The sequence below is a fragment of the Podarcis vaucheri genome, assembly GCF_965113315.1.
Source record: "Podarcis vaucheri genome assembly, contig: HAP1_SCAFFOLD_319, whole genome shotgun sequence".
In the NCBI taxonomy this organism is placed as follows: Eukaryota; Metazoa; Chordata; class Lepidosauria; order Squamata; family Lacertidae; genus Podarcis; species Podarcis vaucheri.
The window spans coordinates 1-22,395 of NW_028118631.1; the positions used below are offsets into that span (position 1 = coordinate 1).

The 22,395-nt window shown below is 46.0% G+C and overlaps 1 protein-coding gene across 3 annotated transcripts; it reads right to left on the minus strand.

Moving 5' to 3' along the window:
- Positions 1–13: 13 nt before the first annotated feature.
- LOC309524483 (semaphorin-4D-like) lies at positions 14–15,743 on the minus strand. 3 transcript variants are annotated; one of them, XM_082242426.1, is made up of 12 exons: positions 15,650–15,743; positions 12,707–12,878; positions 11,373–11,518; positions 10,695–10,754; positions 9,692–9,790; positions 8,296–8,395; positions 7,361–7,471; positions 3,908–4,053; positions 3,462–3,637; positions 1,279–1,435; positions 924–1,149; positions 14–160 (listed from the first exon to the last, which is right to left on the minus strand). In XM_082242426.1, exons 2-12 carry the CDS (start codon positions 12,822–12,824, stop codon positions 27–29), a joined length of 1,473 nt encoding a protein of 490 aa, XP_082098552.1. In that variant the 5' UTR covers positions 12,825–12,878; positions 15,650–15,743; the 3' UTR covers positions 14–26. The 3 variants fall into 3 exon arrangements, with proteins under 3 accessions (XP_082098552.1, XP_082098553.1, XP_082098554.1); XM_082242427.1 differs by lacking the exon at positions 10,695–10,754; XM_082242428.1 differs by lacking the exon at positions 9,692–9,790.
- Positions 15,744–22,395: the final 6,652 nt, after the last annotated feature.

Sequence of the window (22,395 nt, forward strand, 5' to 3'; positions counted from 1 at the left end):
AACTGAGAGAAACCAGAATGGATGGATCAGGGCAGATGTCCTACCTTTTGTGCAGCCAGCTTGAGTGTCTGCACAGGCTCTGGAGATGGAAACAGCTGTAACTCTTCCACAATGAAAATCTCCCCCTGGAGGTTGACAGCTTTATGCAAATAGCCCTTATCTGCACAAAATCAAGCACACTTTTAAACTCCAATTAAAGTAAATGGGGTGGGGAGAAGAAGAGAAGGGACCACTGTTTTGAAGGAAACATGGTCTAAATTACTCAAAAGCAGGAAAAATGTGAGGTTAAGTCTCCTGCCCTCCTAAAAAGGTGCTTTATTCATCGGATAAAGAAGCCAAAAAGACCTTGGTAAAGTCACTGCTTGCCCCAGCCACTCTGGGTGGCTTCCAACATAGGTATATAAAAAGTCATAATAAAACATTAAACTTTAAAAACTTCCCTATACAGGGCTGCCTTCAGATGTCTTCTAAAGGTATGTGTAGTTACTTATCTCCTCGGCTCAGGGGTCGCATAACCTCCATATCCTCCCACGTTTCTCTGATGAAAATGGGGATATCCCCTGCTTCCTGGTAGCCGCCCTGCCAACCTTGCAGGGGGGGGATGCCTACATCAGCCCCCACCACTCTCACTCCAAGAAAGAAGTTATTTGCCCCTCTCCTTTGTTTGGAACAGATGGGAGGATGACCGTCCCACCTTGGCACCCAGCAAAAGGAAGGCATGTTTAGAGAGGGAGTGTTTGATGTGAGAAAGACTGAGTCAGCACAAGAAGGAACTGAGCAGGAAAAGCAAAGAGTCTCTCAAGCATGGCAGGTTTTTGAGATGTTTCCCAAGACCTTCAGCAGATTCCATGGGAGGTAGCAGAGGGCACACGGGCGCCTGCTTGTGCCATGCTGGCAATTCCCAATCTAGGAAGTTGGCCTACCTGTCCCTAGGAAAAGGATGTCGTACGTTGCATTATCCATGCCACTAGTTTGGTCTACCACAAGATGTGTGTATCGCACGCCTCTTTTGACCAACATCGGCTGGCGGCCAATGGGGTTCACGGTGCCATCCATCAGGGGATGGTCCCTGGCAAACTGGAGGACTCTGTCCGGCAAGTCAAGGGAAGAGCTGTATCCCTCCTGGTGCCTGGCAGAAATGTCGAGGCACTAGAAAAAGGAAGATGGTTACAGTATTCCTTTTATTCAGACGTTCACCTGTTTGGTACAAGTGATATCCACTTGAACACTTACCACATGGGGGCATAAATGGTCAACCAGGGGAGGGGGACAACTTACAGCGCCCGGGCGAGGCGTGGGGACCTCTCCCCTGTGCACCACCCATTTTGCATGTGAATTCTCAACGGCAAGGGGGCCTTTGAAGTTTCCTTTCTGGAAGAGGTCTTGAACAGCTTCCATCCTGAACGCACAAATGGCGGAGATGTCCAATCTCCCCCTGAAACAAGATGGAAAGGAAATAAGTTCTGCGATAGAGCATGTCTTTCCAGAATGCCTCCGTGCTTCTGGAACCAAAGGATTTGTCTGATGAAGAAATTTGCCCACAAATAAGATGAAAACTCCCTCCCACTCTTCAGAAGTGGAAGAAGCAAATCATGCAGAGATGCAAGAAGCAGCCATCTCTGAAGGTGGGGGGGGGGATCTGGGCTCAGCCTATGAAGCTGCCTTATCCTTGGCTGTCCAACAAGCCAAAGATTGTACAGCTAGCATGGTCCAACTTCTCAGGCAGAGAAAGATCTTTCCCTTTCCAACCTTTTCCCCCCAAACAGGAGATGCCAGAGATTGAACTTTCTGTATGCAAAGCGGGTGGCGCACCACAGTGAACTACAGTGCTTCCCGAATAAACAAAGAATTGGTTATTTTACCAATTTACTGTTTACAGAAACAGGCACTTCTCTCCCATTTGCTCCAGCAGAGGCTTGGCAACAATAATTCTACAGGCCGGGGGGAAACAACAACAGCACAGCTTGGCCACACAGTCTGCATGATGCATTAACTGTTTCTCAGGTGCCAATTGCAATCTTCAGATGCCCACTTTTCCCAATCATCCTTTGGTGACAAAGCTTCTTCGTATGAAAAAGTCAGAAACAGAAAGGGTGGGGCAGTGGGGAGAAAATTATTCACACAGGAGACTTCTGCCTTGAGTCAAACCAGGTTACCGAAATGTGGGCCGCCCTTAAGTTGTATCTGTCAATTATTCACAAGACCTCAATAAAAGCTTGTGTTGCTGCCATGTTAGGGGGCCTTTAGTGAGGCTTTTTCTGCCATTCCTGTGGGATGGCTGATGTAGTTCTGTCATCATTGCCATGTGCTCTTATCTGGGCTGTTGGGAGTTGCAGGGAAAACACGCAAAGAAAGCTGGTGTAGCTGCGGTTTCTGCTTTATGCTCAAAACAGCACATGTTCCCCACCATTTTTTGAAGGAAAAACTGGAGGTTGGCTTTTGCTGCCCAACTCCTCAATGAGCTCTGAGTCCCCTAAGTCCATGAGAAGAATGGCTGGAGGTAGGATCCAGAGAAAACAAGGCAGGTCTTTATTTTTCTGTTGCAACAGAGTACCCCGCCCTCCTTGCAAGGATGTGAGAGAGCAAGAACAAAGTGTGAAGAAACTTTTAAATACTTTAGACATTGCCCAACCCCTTAGCCAAAGACTGAACTAAAAGCATCATACATACATCACAGAAAGAGGGTTTCCAGCACAAAAAATTGAGTGTGCAGTCATCTCTCCTGTCTGCCAGGATACCTGATAATGTTTTACTGACTGCATTACCTGGGCAGCCTGGCCATTTTTTTGAGATGTTAAATACTTTAGTTCTTCAATCCGGGTCAGAGGCCCACCCTATTCATACACAAATGTGCCCTTAAAACAGATTTTGTAGGATTTGTAAGTGAAAAGGTTTCTCCGATATATTTCCTTCTGTAGAGGAAATATTTTGGGTTATTAAGAACCAAACTGCGGGAGGCAGTGGAAGACAGGAGTGCCTGGCGTGCTCTGGTCCATGGGGTCACGAAGAGTCGGACACGACTAAACGACTAAACAACAACAAAGAATCAAGATGGCATCAGGACTGCCCCACAGAACAATTTCAGACATGTGATTTATTAACTGATGTATGTGTGCTTACCTTGTGCATTTATGAACATTTATTGTATATTTGAGACCTTAGAATTCTTGTAACACAGTCCTTCTGCACACAGCAAATATTTAAACGATGAAACTCCCTGCCACAGGAGGCAGTGGCGGCTGCCAACTTTGATGGCTTTAAAAGAAACTCAGGTTCTGGCCCTGATGTCCAGGCTCTGCCTCCAAATCCCAGGGGCTGGAAACGAGAGGCGGGGAGGGGGCTCTTGGGCTCAGGCCCTGCTGGAGGGCTTCCCTTTGGGGCAACTGTTTGGCCACGGGGAGGACAGGAGGATGGCCTAGCAGCGTTCCTCTTGTGTTCTTACAGCTGTGAGAAAATCTTACCACTGCTGGGTGAAAATCCCATAAAAGATGCTTTCCTGCCAGTTGGTGGTTTTGATCATGAAGACGGCGTGGAGGACATTGAACTGAAAATCTGATTCAGGAGCTGAGCAGACAAGGGTGGCCTTTAGAAACGAGGTCCACTTTTTCTTCAGGGTGCGCCTCCCACCGAGATCACCCTGTGGAAAATAACCCAACAAGCTGGCAGCGAGCAACTCTTCCCCCTCCCCTGAATCAGGGCCTCATTCCCTGGGCAGGGCTGGGGGAGCTTCATGCCAATAGTGGGCAGGGTCAGAGCTAAAGTGGATGGGGCCCGTCCTTTTCTTCCTGGCACCCCCTTTTCTCTTTCTCCCACCCCTTCCACACAGAACTGAAGGTGCCATGTTCTAGCCTAGGGATGGAGACCTTTTCCCGCACTGGTAAGACAATCAAGGGGTCCAGGTACGCACTGTGCAGATCTGGGCTACCCGCGAGACCAGAAGTTTGTCATAGAAGTCAAACTCAACCGCCGCTTCTGTGAAGAAGACATAAACTCTGTCCGAGTCGGAGCCTGCCCCATTCTCCTGCACGAGATCCATGTGAACAAAGGTGGGCTCTGAAGAAGACAATGACACAGGGTTATTGTTCAATAATAATAATTTATAATAATAATAATTTATTACAGCCGTAGGCCCATACAGATAAAAACAAGACATAAATAACAGCCTGTGCACGTGGAAAAAAACAGCCGCTAAAACACTACTATAACAATAAAATACTATAATATGGAATGGCATACTACGCCTTAATTAGCTTGTGGTGCTCCCTGGCAACGCTTTTGGGTAAGGACAGCGACCAGGAACCTAGCCACTTTCAGGGTCATATGGAGGGTTATTGTTCAATGTCAGGGGTAGAGATCCTAACCAGCTGAAGCACCGTACTCTCACCACTCAGACTTCCAAACTTCATGATTCTTTTAGGAGGGAATCCACCCCCTCTGATACCAAAAGGGGAGGGGGGAAGAGTTCTGCAGCATCCAACAAAAATTATGTTATAGCATCGATATATTGTTCAAAACCACTTTGAAGCCCATATTGTGATATCGGTTTCATAATTTTTGACCTGGCAATATATATATATATATATAGAGTGTGTGTGTGTGTGTGTGTGTGTGTGTGTGTGTGTGCGCGCGCGAAAAATCACAATGTGGGAAAAACCATGAAGCCAGCCAATGCCTCTACATAACTCCATTCTTATTTGAGACATTGTGATATATCAGCATATTGTGATGTATAGCTGCTGATATATCACAAAGCTGAAAACCATCTCCATCCCTATTTCAGACATTCTGATGTATCAGTATATTGCGATGTTTAGCTGGTGATACACTGCGATGTTGAAAACCAGGTATCACCCAGCCCTAATCAGTAGTGATAAGCCACCAACCTAGATGGTTTCAAAAGAGGAGGAGGAAGCGAAGTCTATCCATGGCTACCAGTCATGATGGCTCTGCCCTTCCTCCACTGTCAGAGGCAGGCAAGGGAAACCTCAGGAGGGAAGAGTTGCTTTTGTGTGTCCGTCTTACTTGTGGGATTCTCATTGGGACACCTGGCGCCCATGGGGATGGGTAGGGTGGAAGGCAGGGAGCCCAACAGTAGACTGGTAAGACTCCCTGGAAAAGACCCTGATGTTGGGAAAGATGGAGGGCACAAGGAGAAGGGACGACAGAGGACGAGATGGTTGGGCAGGGTTCTTGAAGCTACTAGCATGAGTTTGACCAAACTGCGGGAGGCAGTGGAAGACAGGAGTGCCTGGCATGCTCTGGTCCAGGGGGTCAGGAAGAGTCGGACATGACTAAATGACTGAACAAAAAAAAACAAGAAACAAGGCAGGCAGGTGGGGGACAAGTGAGGGCAGACTGAGGCTGGTGGGGAAGTGCCCTTTTCCTAAATGGATCATGTGAACATAAGAAGAGTCTGTTGGATCAGGTCAGGCTCTTCTTACATTCCCAAAATCTTATGGAATGAAACACACTTCATCAGACACTTGAAAGATCCCTCCTCTAGACGTTCCGACACTCAGTGCAAGACTCCCAGGGCAGTGTACAGAAATGCAATAAAGCGCAATAAAATAACAATAAAATAGCACGCAGCAGTCATCAAGAAGAAAAAGGGGAAACATAATCGTCCAGTGATTTCCAAGAGGCCCTGAAACCGAATAAAAGCAGGGAGATGAATTCCCTTATTTTAAAATTTCAAGTGTTTTGTGCATCCTTGCTTGGGTCTCTCTCCCCTTCTGTGTTGAAACTTGCAAAACAGCAAAAATCAGCATAGATTAACATCAGGCATCCAGCGGTACAAAGAAACCTAGATTACTCCTTCATAGAAAGGACAGTTTGTTATCACTCAGGCTAAATGAGAACATTCTTGCCCTCATTTAAATAAAGGGGCCGTTTATAGAAATTAATTAAATTGCCTTGCATCTCCTTTCTGTTGCGACAAGGCAGAGCAAATAAAGCCTTTCTGATGGCAAGGAAAATGGGTGAAAATAGGCCTGTCAACAGATTAAAGAACTTTATTTATGGATTAATTATCTGATTTGGAAGCGCTTAATCACGGGGAGCACGTTTACAAATTGCAAAAACATCGGTGACGGAGCCCCCTTGGGAGGAACTTGATTGCAAGTTAAAAATTTAATAACAAAATTTAATAAGCTGAAAGATGGTGCTTATTGTTGAGACATGAAAGGTCATCCATATTGTAGCTTGCTTATTTGCAGCAGGGAAGCCTGCAAAGCTAATCGGCTGAGAGGCTGTGATAGCATCCATAGGTGGTTCGATGCCATTTGCGGTATTTATTTATTTAGTTATTAAATTTGTATATTTCATCCTTTTTAAAAGTTCACAGGGTGCTTCACAACATAAAATGCAAAATGAGAACACAAAATACATAATAAAACAAAAACAAACTCATAATTCCCCCTCCCACAAACACATTGAAAAGACCATAGAATGTTAATCAGCCAAAGACCTGGTTATAGAGAAATCTTAAAGATATGTAATGAAGGCACAAAGTGAGTCTCCCTAGGGAGAGCACTCCACAGATGGGGAGCCACTGCCGAAAAGACCCGTTCTCATGTGGCTGCCCTCTGGATCTCTCATGGAGGAGGAACATGAAGAAGGGCCTCAGAGGTTGAACACAGGATCAGGGTCAGTTCATATGGGGAGAGGTGGTCCTTAAGCATTGCAGGGGGTTGGAGCCAGCCCAAATTGACTTCCATTTGCTCTAGTGTGCCTTTGTGACCTCATTAGCCATTGCACCAACTGCTGCTGTCACCTCAGCCCTATCTGCAGGGTTAACAGCGTATGCACCACATGCACAGTAATGGGGCGTAAGCAAATGTCAGCCGACTGTGGAGGACACAGTGACAACACGTTTTTACTCACCCCCAACCCAAATCTTTCCTGAACCAAACCTGTGCACCAGTTCCCTGGATCTCTTTCAATCTAAGGACTGGGATACTGTATTTTAAAACATGGACTTGTGCTACTTTTAACATCCCCTCCAGCACTAGCCTGGTTTGATGGTTTGTTTTGTTTTTTTAAAGATCTCCCTTTAACAAAATCTGTTTGGTGTTTTAATGAAAACCTGCTTTTTAAGCTACCATGTAAAGAAAAGCTGTGCACATAGCGTTTGGCTGCTGCGCCGCTTTCTCGCCAGATGATGCCGAGGCAGGGGGTGTGTTTTCCAACAATGGCAGATTTAATTGCATGTGCAAAGGGCCCAGTACATGACAAGAGGCAGAGGCGGGCAGATGCCGTCACGAGATCGAAATAAGCACTGCACCTCCAAGCTCCATTAATTGGCGACATCTGCCTGGCGGAGGGGTTAAAGTGACATACCTTTTTTTAAAAAGAGACTTACCGTTAAGCCATGACGCTTTAAATTCCGTCCTTAAAGGATTCCTCAAACTCCGTAGTATAATTGGCTCTGAACCCAAGAAGTTGTTTGAAGTGGCGGAATAAAGTGCACCGTCTGGGCAGGAGAATAAAGAGACAGGCTTTTTAAAAATCTCTGGCACTAATGACAGAGAACAGGTAAGTATTTTGTGTGTGCATGACAGGCTGATGGCTATATTCAGAAGCAGGGCAAGCGAGCACATGGGCGTAGCCTGGGGGCAGCTGCCCCCCCAATCAAGTAAATAAATAAAAATACTTAACTAAAAGTATAAATAACCAGAATATTTGAAATAATAATTTAATAATAATTTTATTATTTATACCCCGCCCATCTGGCTGGGTTTCCAGCCAAATGTTTTGACAGATTTTTCTGAGTGCTTGGGGTCAAAAGAAGACATTTCATTCCAAATCTGCTAGACAGAGCCAGACAGAGGATGATGACAGGTGGGTGTCCTGGCCCCCGTCTAACATAAATCCTGGCTACAATCATGACCCAGAATCATTCAAAATCTTAAGCACCCAAGATGGAAGGATTAAAGGTGGGTGGAGCTGGAAAATGCTGTTAGCATCTCAGAACTGTATCCAGTGTTAGCCCTATTCAGGGCAGATCCATTGAAATGGATGGACATGACTAACTTTGGGGAAAGTCCACGGGGTGGGGTGGGGGAGGAGGCTGGCTTTATGCAAGCAGACAGACTGGGCTGTGTGTAACAAAATAAAAATAAATCGGCTTTCTGATTCCCTTTTCAAGCCAGTCTTTTGTTCAAGGCCTGAAAGGACACACCAGATCCAAAATATCCCCAGACACCTAATTGGAACAATTAGCACTCTGCAGCCATGACTAAGTGGGAAAGATCTCAGCTCCCTCCGTGGTGGTGTTGTGACAATGAGAAAACTCACCAACCACCAGAGACGTGTATCGTGTCCTCGGCTCAAAGGGGCATCTTCCCCGGCTTTCTACCACCTTGGACAGCAGCTTTAGCTTCCTATTGTCCATGACCTATTTGCAAACCAAGCAAAACCAAATGAGCCGAGCTTTTCTGTTTAGAGACAGCAGCCAAGGTGAAGCCCACATTCCCTCAGGGGGCCACATGGCAGGGATGGAAGGGGCAAGAGGTGAGAAGGGGATGGGCGAACAGATGCAGGCCTCTCTGTTCAACCATCAGGACTCTCCTGGGTTGCCCCAGCCACTCAGGGCAGCTACCAGCAAAATATAAAAACACAATAAAACATCAAGCACTTCTGCTACTGAAAGCTTTGCTCAAAGAACAGGGTTTTAGACATATATGCTTTAAAGCAACATAAACAAATAAATAATGCTTTTAAGGGGAACAGAACTCACAGATCATGGAACATAGAATCATAGAATTGTAGAGTTGGAAGAGACCCCAAGGATCATCTAGTCCAAGCCCCTGCAAAGCAGGAACCAAAGACCTCTTGGACCATAAGGGGATTGAACCCATGACCTTGCCATCATTAGCACCATGCGCTAACCAACGGAGCTAACACAGGACGCTGCTTTTTACTGAGGCAAGTGGTCCAACTGGCCTAGTATCGCCCGCACAGACTGGTAGCAGCTATCCAGGGTTTCAGACAGGAAACTCTGCCAGCCCCAGCTGCAGGTGCCACTGGCGACTTGATCCTGGGGGCCTTCTACATTCAAGGCAGTTGCTCCCCCTCTGCGCTACGGCCCTCCCCCAACTACACTATATGAGAAAGGGGAGGTGTCAGGGTACTGTTGACAGCTCCTGGCTGACTGCCCAGGAAAGCAGAAAGGCAGAGAAAACACAGGCTTTTTAGTTCTTTTTACTATTATTCCAGATGCCAAGGCAAGGCAACCAAGCACCTTTCAGTATCTAACATTGCTCTGAGTGAAGCTCCACACACGACACACCCCTTCTTCGTACTTCCCTGTTCATCAGACTCCTCCCCTCTCATACAGTTGCTGTTCAGGGCCACCTGCCTCCAATCCCTCTGCTCTGCTATTCTCAGTGAATGCCTGGTTTGTGGGGAGGGAATGGGTTCTGGGAGTCTCCCCAGTGACTGCTCGGGCTCTGCCTGCTCAATGCTACCTAGATTCTCATCTCCCATTATTTCCCAACTTCTTCCCTCTTGTTCTTCCTCTGGGGTGTGCCCTGTGTCGAACCAGTCCTGTAGATCTACACTATCTGCCCCTTCCTCCTCTCTGGAAGGCTCCTGGGGAGGTGGTCTCCATCACTCCTCTGCATCTGCCCAGTCCCTGACACTAGGGCACGATACTTATAGGTGTTCCACGAAGCTTATTTTGCAAACTTACCACGTAACGACAAGCAGGATAAAATGCATTGGTTCCGCAAACATATAAGCTGGTAGCATTTATCTTATGCAGAATGAGGATGTAATTCTGGCAATCTGCCTTTTAAAAAACAACAACACACACACACAAAATGAAACAGTGGGGGGAAGGGAGAAACAGATCAAAAGCACATGTAGCTCTGAAAGCTATTCTGCTACTGGAGTTAAGCAGCCAAGTCTAGACTCAAAAGTCACCTGACTTACAATACTGAAGATAGCAGGGATTTGTTCATTCATTCAAAGACTCAGCAACTCACTGAGAGAGATGCCTTGGACAGCCACTGCCCGTCGGGGTAGGTGGTGGTGGTGGTGGTGGTGGTGATGATGATGATGATGATAATAATAATAATAATAATAATAATAATAATAATAATAATAATAATAATTTATTACTTGTACCCCGGCCATCTGACTGGACAGCTTCCAACAGAATCAAAACACAGCAAAATATCAAACATTAAAAACTTACTGATATCCCTTCAGATATCTTGGGAAAGTCTTATGGTTGTTTATTTCCTTGACATCTGATGGGAGGGTGTCCCATCTTGCTACCCTCTACCCGGCTCCCTGTAACCTCACTTTTTGAAGTGAGGGAACCACCAGAAGACCCTCGCTCCTTCAGGTCTATGGGCCAAGGCCATTTAGGGCTTTATAGGTCAGCACCAACATTTTGGATTTTGCTAGGAAATGTACCGTGAGCCAGTGTAGTTCCTTTAGGACTGGTGTTATGTGGCCGCTCCCAGTCACCAGTCTGGGTTAGATGGACTAAAGGTTTGACTTAGTGTATAAGGCAGCTTTCTAAACCTGGTGAGGGTCTTAAGAGATTTGCAGCCAGAGGTCCCAAATCTGCCTCCGGAGAGTTACCGTCTCCAGGGAGGGCAATTGGAGTCCGTGGATTGCACCCTGTTCCTGGACAGAGACCCACATTGCTAAAGTGACCCAGAAGCACCACGACCAAGACCTACTTTACTCTTTCCTCGTCGAAGGCACTCAAGCTTCCTGTTCTCTGGGGCAAACCAGGCCTCCTGGGAACCCAAAAGCAAATGAAACATTAGGATGAGTGAACGGAGACTGCAGACCAATTCCATTTTCTACTTTATAGTCACCACTGCTTTTAGCTGAACACTTCCTGGGCTGGAAGTAGAAGTACTAGGCTTACTTTTGGGGCAAAGTTGTTGAGCTTTTTTTCTCCAGTTTTTCCCAGAGCTGTGAAGCTTTTTTTGTTATGTTTTTAGGGCATATTCGCCCACCCATAGATGCTCTTTCAGCGGCTTGCCTTGCAAGGGGGCTCACTCACATGCCACGAAGGCAGAAGGTTCCCCGTCATCCCCAGGTAAAAGGATATCAGGTTATTAGGAAAGACCTTCTCTCAGTCTGGAGAGCCACTGCCAGTCAGAGTAGACAATGCTGCACTAAATGGACAAGTCATCTCACCCGGGGCAAGGCAGGTTCCTATTTTCCACCTCCCAGCCCTGACATAAAAAGCTTTTAAGTTAGGCTTTTTTTACTTTTTTTAAAAAATAAAAGAAAACAAGGGACTAGAAATAATCTGACAATTTGGTTTCTTTGCAAAAAGTCTCCTGAAAGACACACAAGTGTGAATATTTTAAACAATGAAATAATAATAAATTAATATTACATACCCTGGTTATTTCTTTAGAGATATCACTCAAGTCCAAAGCAAGGATATAGCCTTTGGCTCCCACATACAAAATGTTGGTTTCTTCACTCAGGAAGAGGGTGGAAAAATGTGATAGTCCTTGTTTCCAAAAAACGTTAAAATTCTCAGCTATAATAATAATAATAATGCCTTTATTGTCAATGTACAACCTGTGTACAATGAAATTTAAATGGAATATAAATGGAAGAGAGAAGACAAGGCCTAAACATGACTTGAAAACGACTATCTGGGTATCTGCATTCCACTTTCCCAGCAACGCTGAGCTCAAAATGGCTTATAGTAAAAGCATTAAAAATTAGCGAACATTACTGTCACTATAATCATAATGATCTGATGTAGAATTATATAATTATATATCATATAATAATTCTATCTGCTGCAAAACAGAGAGATTTACTTATAGTTTCTCTTGCATTGCTTTCTTTTGGTGGGTCTACTCCGTGTGGAACAAAGATCCAAGCCTTTGCTTTTCTGTTTTGTTCCCTGCCAGTGGTAAATTGGTCTACAGGTGATGGGTTGAATCCAAACTAAGTCAGCTGCCCCAAGTTTCTCATGGAAATGCACGGGACTCAGGTTTTGCTGTGCTTAAATGTTCACATTGATTTTGGTGGGGCCCAAGTTCAACAAATGCAAGTCTCCGGATTCAACCTGATGTAAATAAGTTAGCTTTAGAATACAGAGGGGCAATACCCTATGTGGCCTCCAGCATTTTATGGACCCAATCTCATGTGCCCTTAAAGTGTTTTCAACTCAGGAGGAGCTTGTCTTTCCTACACTCCACCTCCAGCAAACATTTGGATTTCAAAAAGAACAAATTTTCCTGTTACATCACACCCACCGCCACCTTGGCAACCTGCCAGTTCTGACCACTCCTGGGTGAGCAGACAATTCTTAATAGCTCAGTGCTTGGTTCCCCATTGTTCCTTAACAGCTAGCCTCAGCTAGCCTGGCCAGGTTGGTTTGCATAAACTAACCCATTACTTCTTTGCCTGGCACAATTCTGAAGCTTGTATTTTCCCTTCATATACAAATATTATCTGAATACTACATTTTATTACTTTCTAATATGCACTGTTACCCCAGCTATAACAATAATGAAAACGATCCCTTCTAAGAAAATAAGAAGTTGCCCTGTTGTATCAGATCTCCCTAGCCCTGACTTTGTCAGCTGGTGCCCTCCAACTCATGGGAGTTTCAGTCCAAAACCTCTGGAGGGCACCAGCTTGGCAAAGGCTGACAGAGTCCGACAGACTGCCTCAGCACCCTTTTCATTAACAATTGTCGTGGGACACCCACAGTGGTACACCACCGTTTTTCTTGGTACACAGTCCAGAAGACCCTGTGTGTTGTTGAGTGACCGGATCGTCCCCCAGAGGGCAAGAAGGTGAAAGAAGGCTGTGATGACGCCCGACATTTTGTTGCAGAGCCCTGCAGTCTCTCCCGCGTTGGCTCAGTAGCCTTGAACAACCTGAGGTGCAAAAGACGGTTTCAAAGGTTTCATACGGCAATGTTTGCAGTCTCTACGGTGGACTTTACAATAAACCCTAGACAATTTCTTTCTTTCTTATAATAATAATAATAATACATTTTTATTTATACCCCGCCCTCCCCAACCACAGCCGGGCTCAGGGTGGCTAACACCAATAAAATGTCAATAAAACATAATGGGGGGGGGAGAGAACAAACAAACAAACAAACAAACAAACAAAAAACCAGTTTATTAAAATACGGGTTAAAATGCAATTTAAAATGCAGCCTCATTTTAAAATTAGCCCATAGATCAAAACCCTAAGGGAAGGGAAACTTAAGGGTCAGACTGAGTCCATACCAAAGGCCAGGCAGAACAGCTCCATCTTGCAGGCCCTGCGGAAAGATGTCAAGTCCCACAGGGCCCTAGTCTCTTGTGACAGAGCGTTCCACCAAGTCGGGGCCAGTACTGAAAAGGCCCTAGTTGAGACCAATCTAACCACCTTGCGGCTTGGGACCTCCAGGGTTGTTATTTGTGGACCTTAAGGTCCTCCGCAGGGCATACCAGGAGAGGTGGTCCCGTAGGTAGGAGGGTCCTAGGCCGCATAGGGCTTTAAAGGTCAAAACCAGCACCTTAAACGTGACCCTGTACTCCACCGGGAGCCAGTGCAGTCAGCGCAGCCAGTGCATTTGTATGTAAGCTGTGCATGGTTCTGTCCTGCCCCCCGTTTTAGCCTCACAAGAGGCAGATTCAGCTGAGAAACAGTGACTGGCTCAAGGGCAGCTACGGAGCTTCATGGCTGAGTGTGGATCCAAAGCCAGGTCTCCCGGGTCCCAGCCAACCTATTATTACCTTTAGAACAGAGCCCTTACACGCACACAAATACCAATCACCATTTTTGCTTCTTAAATTGTGGCGTCCAGAACTGGACACAGGACTCCAGGTGTGATCTGACCTGCAGAACAGAGCAGGATTATGACTTCCCTTCATCAGGACACAAGACCTCTAGTGCTGCAGCCTAGAATAGCATTCACTTTTTTCCCTGCTGCATCACACTGTTGATTCATGTTCAGCTTGTGATCTACTAAGACGCCTAAATCCTTTTCACATCTACTACTGGCAAGCCAGGTGTCCCAGGGCTTATATTTGTGCAGCTGGTTGGATGCCATTTTCCAGAGGTGGTATCCAACAAATTCCAATAATAATAATAATAGCAGTTGTAGTAGTAGTAATAAAATTATGCCCCACCCACTCTGGGCGGCTTATACTCAGAACAGACCCATAACATGGTTACAAGTGCCAAATAAAACTCCTGCCACAGCTGTAGGAAGGCAACAATTTTAGCATGGCAGCACCTGCACGTTGGAACTTCCTGCCTGTTGACCTCAAGCAGGCAACTCCACAGCACTCCTTTTGGAACCTGCTTAAAATATTTTTTGTTTAGGCAAGCCTCTCCAGACATGTAGGAGTCACATGCATCCTTGATTTTAGTGCTACTGTTGATTTCAATCACCTTTGAAATGTTTTATGAATACCTGTTTTTAATTGCTTTTATTGATAATCTAATTTTTCTTTTTGTGAACCACTTTGGGGCTCTCTCATAATGAAGTGGTGTACATAAATGTGGAAATAAAATTTAAAAAATAATTAACATTAGGCATTCTGAGCGGTCCTTATCTTGCCATTAACCTTACAATAGTCCTGTAAGATAAACTGGCAAGATAATGTAAAATATGTAATGTCAGGTAATGCAAGGTAATGCTGACAAAGTGTGTTTTAATCTCTTGCTGCTAGGGTTAATTACCTTTTGAAAGGTTTTAGTTGTTTGGAACCGTGCTTTATTGATCATTTCAATATTTTTTTGCAAACCACTTAGAGGTTATTCTTATTATTCTTTATTAAGTTTATAAACTTTCTAAGTTTTGCAATACAAAATAAAGAACTGGGCCTAAGTTGTTGAATTTCATCTGAGGAGGTCTGACATGGGAGACGATCCTTGAATCCTGCTGCTGCCACAATAGTCAACGTGGTCTAAACTACGGAGCCTCTTGCAGATCAGAAAGTTGGCAATTCAAATCCCAGCTCCTGCCAACCTAGCAGTTCGAAAGCAGGCCAGTGCAAGGAACCCTAGCCCCCCCCCCAACACAAAAAAAATCACCTTGAGGTTTTGTTTCTTTGTCCTGTAATGACCCCATATTTATATGTGTGTGTGTGTGTGTGTGTACGTGTGTGTGTACACACCCCCTCAGGACATCTCCCTCCCCCCACCAAATATCCCCAAATTCTCTCTCCATAATTGTCCCTCTAAGCAAGGGCGTCTCCCCACAAAAAACAACGCCCTTCCTAGGACAAAAGACACCCCAACCCCAAAATATTCCTCTCAGGAAACCCCCTCCCTGGTCTTCAGTTGCAGCCCCCCCCCGCCCCCAGAATGCTCCTCAGGGCAGCCCCTCCCCGCCAATTTGACCAGCTCCCCCACAGGCCTACGCCCCACATTCTCCTCAGGATACCCTTATTTCACGCATTCCCGGGGGGCTGGACTGGAGGGCCTTTGGGGTCCCCCTATTACAGCCCCCTCCCCAATTTCGCCCTTATCCACCTCACCTTTCTATTCACCTGCCACAAGCCCCCAGGCGCCACCCCACTTTATTTTCAGCCCTCACCCCCCACCCAATTATTAAACCTGCCAATATTATTATTATTATTATTACTATTATTCCCCCCCTTCGGGTTCTCCGCCGGCTTTCCCCGCTCCCCCCTCCTCAAATTACCGGGCGGGGGAGGGGGAAACGGCCGGGGGGGCGCTTTTATACGCCCACGTGACCTGCGCCCCCTCCCACTTGGCCCCGCCCCCTCCGAGCTCCGGCCCGCGCGTCGCTCGAGGGCGAACAAAGGAGCTTCGGGGGCGGCGCTGGAGGCTTCCCTGCGCACAGGCGGCCATTCGGGAGTTCCGAACAGTCAGTCCATCAAATGGATTATTACCTATTGTTATTGGTAATAATTGGGGTCCCTCCACCCTACGCCAAGCTGCAGTTACATATTTTGTAATTACAATAAGTAAATAGTAGTAGTAGTAGTAGTAGTAATACTAGTAATAATAATAATCAGCAGCAGCAGCAGCTTCGGTGCTTCAGTTCTGGACTTTGCAAGAAAGCAATCAATCAATCAATCAATAGGCAGGCTTCAGTTCTGGACTTTGAAACAAACAGATTGCCAATTATTGTGATCTCCTTACACCCTACTCCTTACTGCAATTCTGTGTTTTGTAATAATAATAATAATAATAATGATCCATACATCTCAGGGCAGTTTACAGCATTTTAAAAATGGGGGTGGGGGAGAGAGACACAAAAGACATAATGAAAACAAGAACAAAAAATAATTATATGAATTAGTTTTCTTACGAGCCTAAACTTCTATTCAGTAGATCCATCCAAATTAAATTTCTACTAAACTTCTATTCAGTAGAACCATCCAAATGAATGGAGCCAAGTTAGACCTATCTATTTCATCTTAGGGAGTCTGCTTTCAGGAGGGCTGACGTCTTGGTGTCTTGCGCCACCTTCAAGCGCAGAGCAGCCTAGGCCAGACCTTTCATTATTTTTTATTGCAGGGCCCCTTCCAACTATATGATTCTATGTTCTTCTCCACGCCTGTTTGTTTGTTATACAGGTTTGCATCTAAATAAAGCCTACTCAGAGGAAACCCACGGAAATTAATGGGCCCTTTATTCTTATATTAATTTATTGCATTTATACACCACCATTTTCCTCCAAGGAGCTTAAGGTGGTTTATGTGGTTCTCCCCCTCCTTAATCCCAGGTGGCAACTGGTCTCCAAGCTCACCCAGCGAGCTTCATCCCCAAGTGGGAATCCAAGCCCTGGTCTCTCCCAGGTCGTAACCCTTCACTCTAACCACATTGCTTCTTGAATTGCAATGGACATACTTTGAATTTATGGGCTGTATGGGGTGTTAGGGGAGGGGTGGTACATCTGCTGGGGGGTACCTGCTTCTTCTGGGGGTTTTGTCCACCTTTGGTCCCCACCCTGCACTCAGCTCCCACCTGTGGCTCCTAGAAGCTGCCAGTATGCGACAGCGGCCCCAATCCCGGAAACGGCTTTGACTTCCCCAGCATGCTAAGACAGTTTCTGGCGGATGGAAAGGACAAGACCAAGAGTGGGTCCAACAGGCAAGGGGGCAGTTTCTGCCCATGCTGGAGAGTTTGTCCACCTGGGAAGGAAGCCCATCTAGGAGAAGGAAAACTCTTCTCCTAAACCTCCGCTGCCTTGCGGGATATCTTCAGAAGAACAGGCTCAGCAGTAAACACAACACAAATCCAGAATGGAGACCCCAGGATGGTTGGGTAGCACCTTGTATGCCTCCTTCCGGCAACTCCTGGTGCTCAACATCTTGCTCTGGTTTCTTTTGGACCACCTCCGTAGTCCAACCCCCTACAATGCAGGAATCACAGCTAAATAATCCCTGGCAGGTGACCATCCAACCTGTTTAAAAACCTGCAATTACGGAGAGCCCACCCCCTTCCGAGGGAGTCGACTCCACGGTCAAATGGGTTTTACTGTCAGAAAGTTCTTCCCAATGTTGAGTTGAGTCTCCTTTCTTGCACTTTCATTGGTTTGGGTCCTCCCTGTGAAGCAGGAGAAAACAAACTTGCTCCACCTTCCTTGAGGCAGCCCTTCAGATATTAGAAGATGGCCATCCCATCTCCTCTCAGTCTTCTCTTCTTCAGGCTAAACACCCCCTGGTCCTTTAGGAATTACTCCTAAAGCTTGGTTTCCAGACCCTTGATCATCTTGGTCGCCCTCCTCTGAACACATTCCGCTTGTCAATATTCATTTCAAACTGGGTTGAGGTGTATCCAACATCAATTCTTGTGTAGTGCCAACCCACTGAAATGCATGGTTTAATTTCAATAGGTCCCACTCTGCAAAAATCTTAGGTTGGATATAGCGCCCCCCCATAGGATGGTAACCCATGGACCTGTTACATAAACCAGATGGTCACTGCTTTCTGCAGAAGAGCTTCTCCTTCTATACCCCACAATGTAAGAGGTTAAATGCAATAAAAAGCAAAACATCTGAACATTATTAAGATCAAAAATATACACATTGGATCTCTTAATTCTTTTATCACGTGGAACAAGGCCTTTTCAGTGGTGGTTCCCTAGTTGTGGAATGCCCTCCCCTAGGGAAAGACGCATCTCCACCATTGTTATTAACTTTCAGGAGACATTTGAAAACATTCCTGTTTACACCCAGGCATTTGGTGGCAGAAGAATATCACTCTTAGCAACCCAAAGATCACTGAATGGAACAATGTGTTTACCTGGAAGAGCTTGTAGTTGTTTTGTTTTTAAGATTATTATTTTTTAACTGCTTTAGATTTTCTTGTTTTTAAATGGCTGGCGTTTCTGCTGCCCTGGGCTTCTTCGGAAGAGAGATAAATTGAAGAAATTTCTCCTTTCTCCAAGTTCTGGCTAGCTGCTGGGTAGAAAGATCGTGCTCTCTCCATCGTCTGTTCCACCTGTGCCTATATTTCCCAGTTTTTGCTTCTCACACCTCCCCTTCCACTGGTTCAGCTTTTTATGCAGCTTGGCGGGACAGTGGAGGGAAGCAGGAATGTGTTGGACAGCCAACTGTTGCCACCACGGACACAGCCAGGCTGAGGGAGGAGTAAGCAACCAGCAGCAGTCAAACTTAGCTCAGTGCAGATCCTGGGAGCTCTTGAGCAGACCTTGCAAACGGGCGAAGGCATTTAGCAGGGGAGTTTAAGGGGGAGGCCCAGAGTTCTTTCTCTTGGTGTGCATAGGACCAGAGACATGGAGGGCAAGGGAGCTGCTGCTGTAACACCTGTGCCATGTTTGTCATTCTGCCGGAGAACAAGCAAGTGCAAGTTGGTTGTCTTGCTGGAAGAGAAGAGGCAGCAACTTGAGGCCTGCCTAGTCACACCCCAAGCAACAGGTTCACATGCAGAGTTACTTATAGAGCTGAGTTGACTGAGACTGAGCACCAAGAGAGATGGGGTGCCCCCAGGGTGGAGAAAGATTGCCCATTGCAAGAGTCTAACCCCTGAAAGAATGAGACACACAGGAGGAGGACAGTCACAAACCACACTTCCATGCTCTCACCTTGGACACCGATTCTTGGCCAGAAGAGCTAGGACAGCAGTTGCCAACCTCAGAAGACATGAAAGTGGCTGTGAAAGGTACAGTGCACAGAACAATTATTGCCATCCCCAGAGGAGAGAGAGACAGGAGGAGATGGATTTGGGGGATCCATTCTTGATCTAACCCAATCAGATCCAAGGCTACTGACCATGGATGAGTATGCCAATAATGTACTTGCTAACTTCCGTGGAGACAACATTGGAGAAAGGGAACTGCAGCCTAGAGATGATAAGCTGGGAGGAAGGAGTAGGAAGTACTCAAAACCGTAAGTTTCCTCTTTGTTTCTGCCTGGTTTTCTGTTACATGGAACAATTGTCTTGTTTTAGGGGTGGGAGGTGGGTCTGGCAGACACAACAGACAGGCTGTGAGCTGGTACTGGTGTTGCTGCTATTAAACATGCTCTAGTTATCTCCCGCTTGGACTACTGCAATGCGCTCTCTATGGGGCTACCTTTGAAGGTGACCCAGAAACTACAACTAATCCAGAATGCAGCAGCTAAACTGGTGACTGGGAGTGGCCGCCGAGATCATATTACATGGGTCTTGAAAGACCTACATTGGCTCCCAGTACGTTTCCAAGCACAATTCAAAATGTTGGTGTTGACCCTGAAAGCCCTAAATGGCCTCGGCCCAGTATATCTGAAGGAGCGTTTCCACCCCCATCGTTCTGCCCGGACGCTGAGGTCCAGCGCCGAGGGCCTTCTGGCAGTTCCCTCGCTGCGAGAAGGGAAGTTACCAGAGGGCCTTCTCAGTAGTGGCGCCCACCCTGTGGAACAACGCCCTCCTATCAGATGGTAAAGAAATAAACAACTATCTAACGTTCAGAAGACATCTGAAGTCAGCCCTGTTTAGGGAAGTTTTTAATGTCTGGTGTTTTAATGTATTTTTAATCTTTTGTTGGAAGCCGCCCAGAGTGGCTGGGGAAACCCAGCCAGATGGGCAGGGTATAAATAATAAATTTTATTATTGTTATTGTTATTCCTGACTCCTGTCCTTGCTCATGGCTGGGGTTTCTGTGTGTTTCCTCCTGTTCCTCCCCTCCTGACTTGCAGCATCAAGTATTTCCCAGCTCTTCTCCTCCTCCTCTGGGGCGTGTCCTGTTTCCCACCACCATGAACCTGGGTCCAAACTGTACTCTCCTGCCATTTTCCTGGAAGCCACTCTTCCTCATCCAGCCAGTCCCTGACACCTATGTATGTACAGCAGCTAGAAGTAACAGCCAGGAACTGAAATGAGGCTAATAATCAGGTTCGTGTTTATTGAAGGCTTTTTTGTTAAAAAATAAAATAAAGCAAAAGGATTACATGCCGTTAAACATTTAAAAAAGAAACGATGAATCGGCTAACAAACTTATCTTTCCACTACGGGTCAATACTGTTCAGATGGCACAGGAAAGGGAGAAGGGAGGAAATCCTGATCAAGAGCCACTGAAAAAACACCACCATCCCCAAACGGAGGGTTTGGGGGAGAGACACAGGATAAAGAATACACATGCCCTAGCGACTGCAGCAGGAAAGTGTTCGTGGATGCTTGAGGTCTTCGTGAGAGAGCCTGGAAAACTAGAATAAGAAAAAAAACTAGTGAACCAAATTGGCTAAAGCAGATTGTTAGAAGATATCACACACAGGAAAGGGGTGGATCTTGGTTTTAAAATAACCCCAAAAGATCCTTGGGTGAAAGCAGCAATGGGAATTTAAATAACACCAGTGTTGCTCAGTTCAATGCTGCCCTAAAACAAATCTTAGCATAAAGGAAGACTGGCTGTAATCATGATTATCTTGAAGGGTTGGAGAAGAGTAAAAGTCCTCTTTGGCCCCATCCCAAGAAAAACAGTGTTCCATCTTTAAATAAAATTTTAAAAAATCAAAGTTTGCTATGTACTCCTGCAGCTATGGAGAGAGTCAGAATCAGGAGGACCACCTCAACGAAATTGGGTTTAAACACACAGCCATTTATTCCCCCAGCCTGGATATGAACATTCATAAATTGACACCCCAGGAATTGGGTTCAAGCCACAAAGGCAACAGAATCAGCTGGAGGAGAGGAACCCAGCCCTCCCACAAAATGCAAGAGAAAAGGTTTGGGTTATGCAGTCATCTCACTCACTGCAAGCTCCTGAAGTCAGGAGGAGAAAAGGTTCTAGCAACTCGAAAGAAGACACGAGAGTTGGCTGTAAATATGAGGTGGGGTGAAAACAAAACTGTGGCTGAACACAGAAGCTTCACATCAAAGGAGAGGAGCTATTTAAACTGCAACAACTCATTTATGGGCCAGGGGAATCAGCAATCTGACTCACAGGGGGCCAAAAGGCCAGGTTGGGCTAAGAGCCAATTTTAAAAAAATAAAAATGCAATGCTCAATTATGAAAGAGAAACCAAAACACCCCTAGAAATTAAGTAAGAGAGTGGTTTTAACAGGAGGGTGGCCAGACCCCTGTGGCAGCTTCAGCTTGACAGAACTGGATCCTGCAGGCCGAAGGAAGGGGGTCTCGTGGGGTTCTTCAACATCTTGCTATCAGCAGCAAACTTCTTGGCTCAAACAACGATGGGAGCCCCACCTATTCCCATGAACGACTCTTGCATTTCTCAGAATGGCAGAGGAAGAAGTTCCCCATTGCATGCGCCTGATGGCGACATGGAGCTCAGGCTGACTTCAACACCACACTCTTTGATTTGGAGTTTCCTGGGGCAGAAAAGCTTGTTCTGAGCAGGAAGGAATGCCGCAAACCACAGCGGAGTGTGGTTTCCCACTGAAAAGTCCACTTTGGCTATGAAGGGGGAAGGAGGTGTGAATGATCCTGCACATCACAAGACCCCCACCACAAATGGGTGGCTGTGAGAAACCAAGGTCCACAACGGACAGAATGTTTCAGTGTTAACAACTGGTTTGTGTCCAGTCACCAAGATGAAGTAGCCTTTTGCAGAAAAGCCGGGAGAGGCTGGGTGGCAAATCGTTACTGGAGGACTCCAGAGGGAAAATGGATTAAAGAGAGTGTGTGGACACTCATCATTCAGAAAACACTGTCAAATTCAAATCAGGATGCTGTCGAGACAGTCGGTTCGTAAGTAGAGTTCTTGCACATTCTAGAGGGGTCCTATTCAGCAATGGAGTGAACCCAAATTTCAGACAACCTTGTACCCCCTGCAAAAAAAAAAGCTCTCCAGAGACCTTCCTGCAAGAAAACAGCACTAAGGTTCCTTTGCAGAAGGAAAAGGTAACCAAGACTGTTGAAGAAGACGGAAATGCAGGCCAAGCGAAATTCTGCATGCCTGGCAGTGGCACTGATCGCTGATAACACAGAAGCAAAAGTGAGAATCTTATCTGCCCTACATGG

Coding starts and splice junctions, on each gene's coding strand:
- LOC309524483 (XM_082242426.1), bottom strand. CDS start 12,824: ATGTCGGGCGTCATCACAGCCTTCTTTCACCTTCTTGCCCTCTGGGGG. Junction 4,054..7,360: donor TAAAGCGTCATGGCTTAACG/GTAAGTCTCTTT, acceptor TGTCTTCTTCAG/AGCCCACCTTTGTTCACATG. Junction 1,150..1,278: donor CCACGCCTCGCCCGGGCGCT/GTAAGTTGTCCC, acceptor TCCTTTTTCTAG/TGCCTCGACATTTCTGCCAG.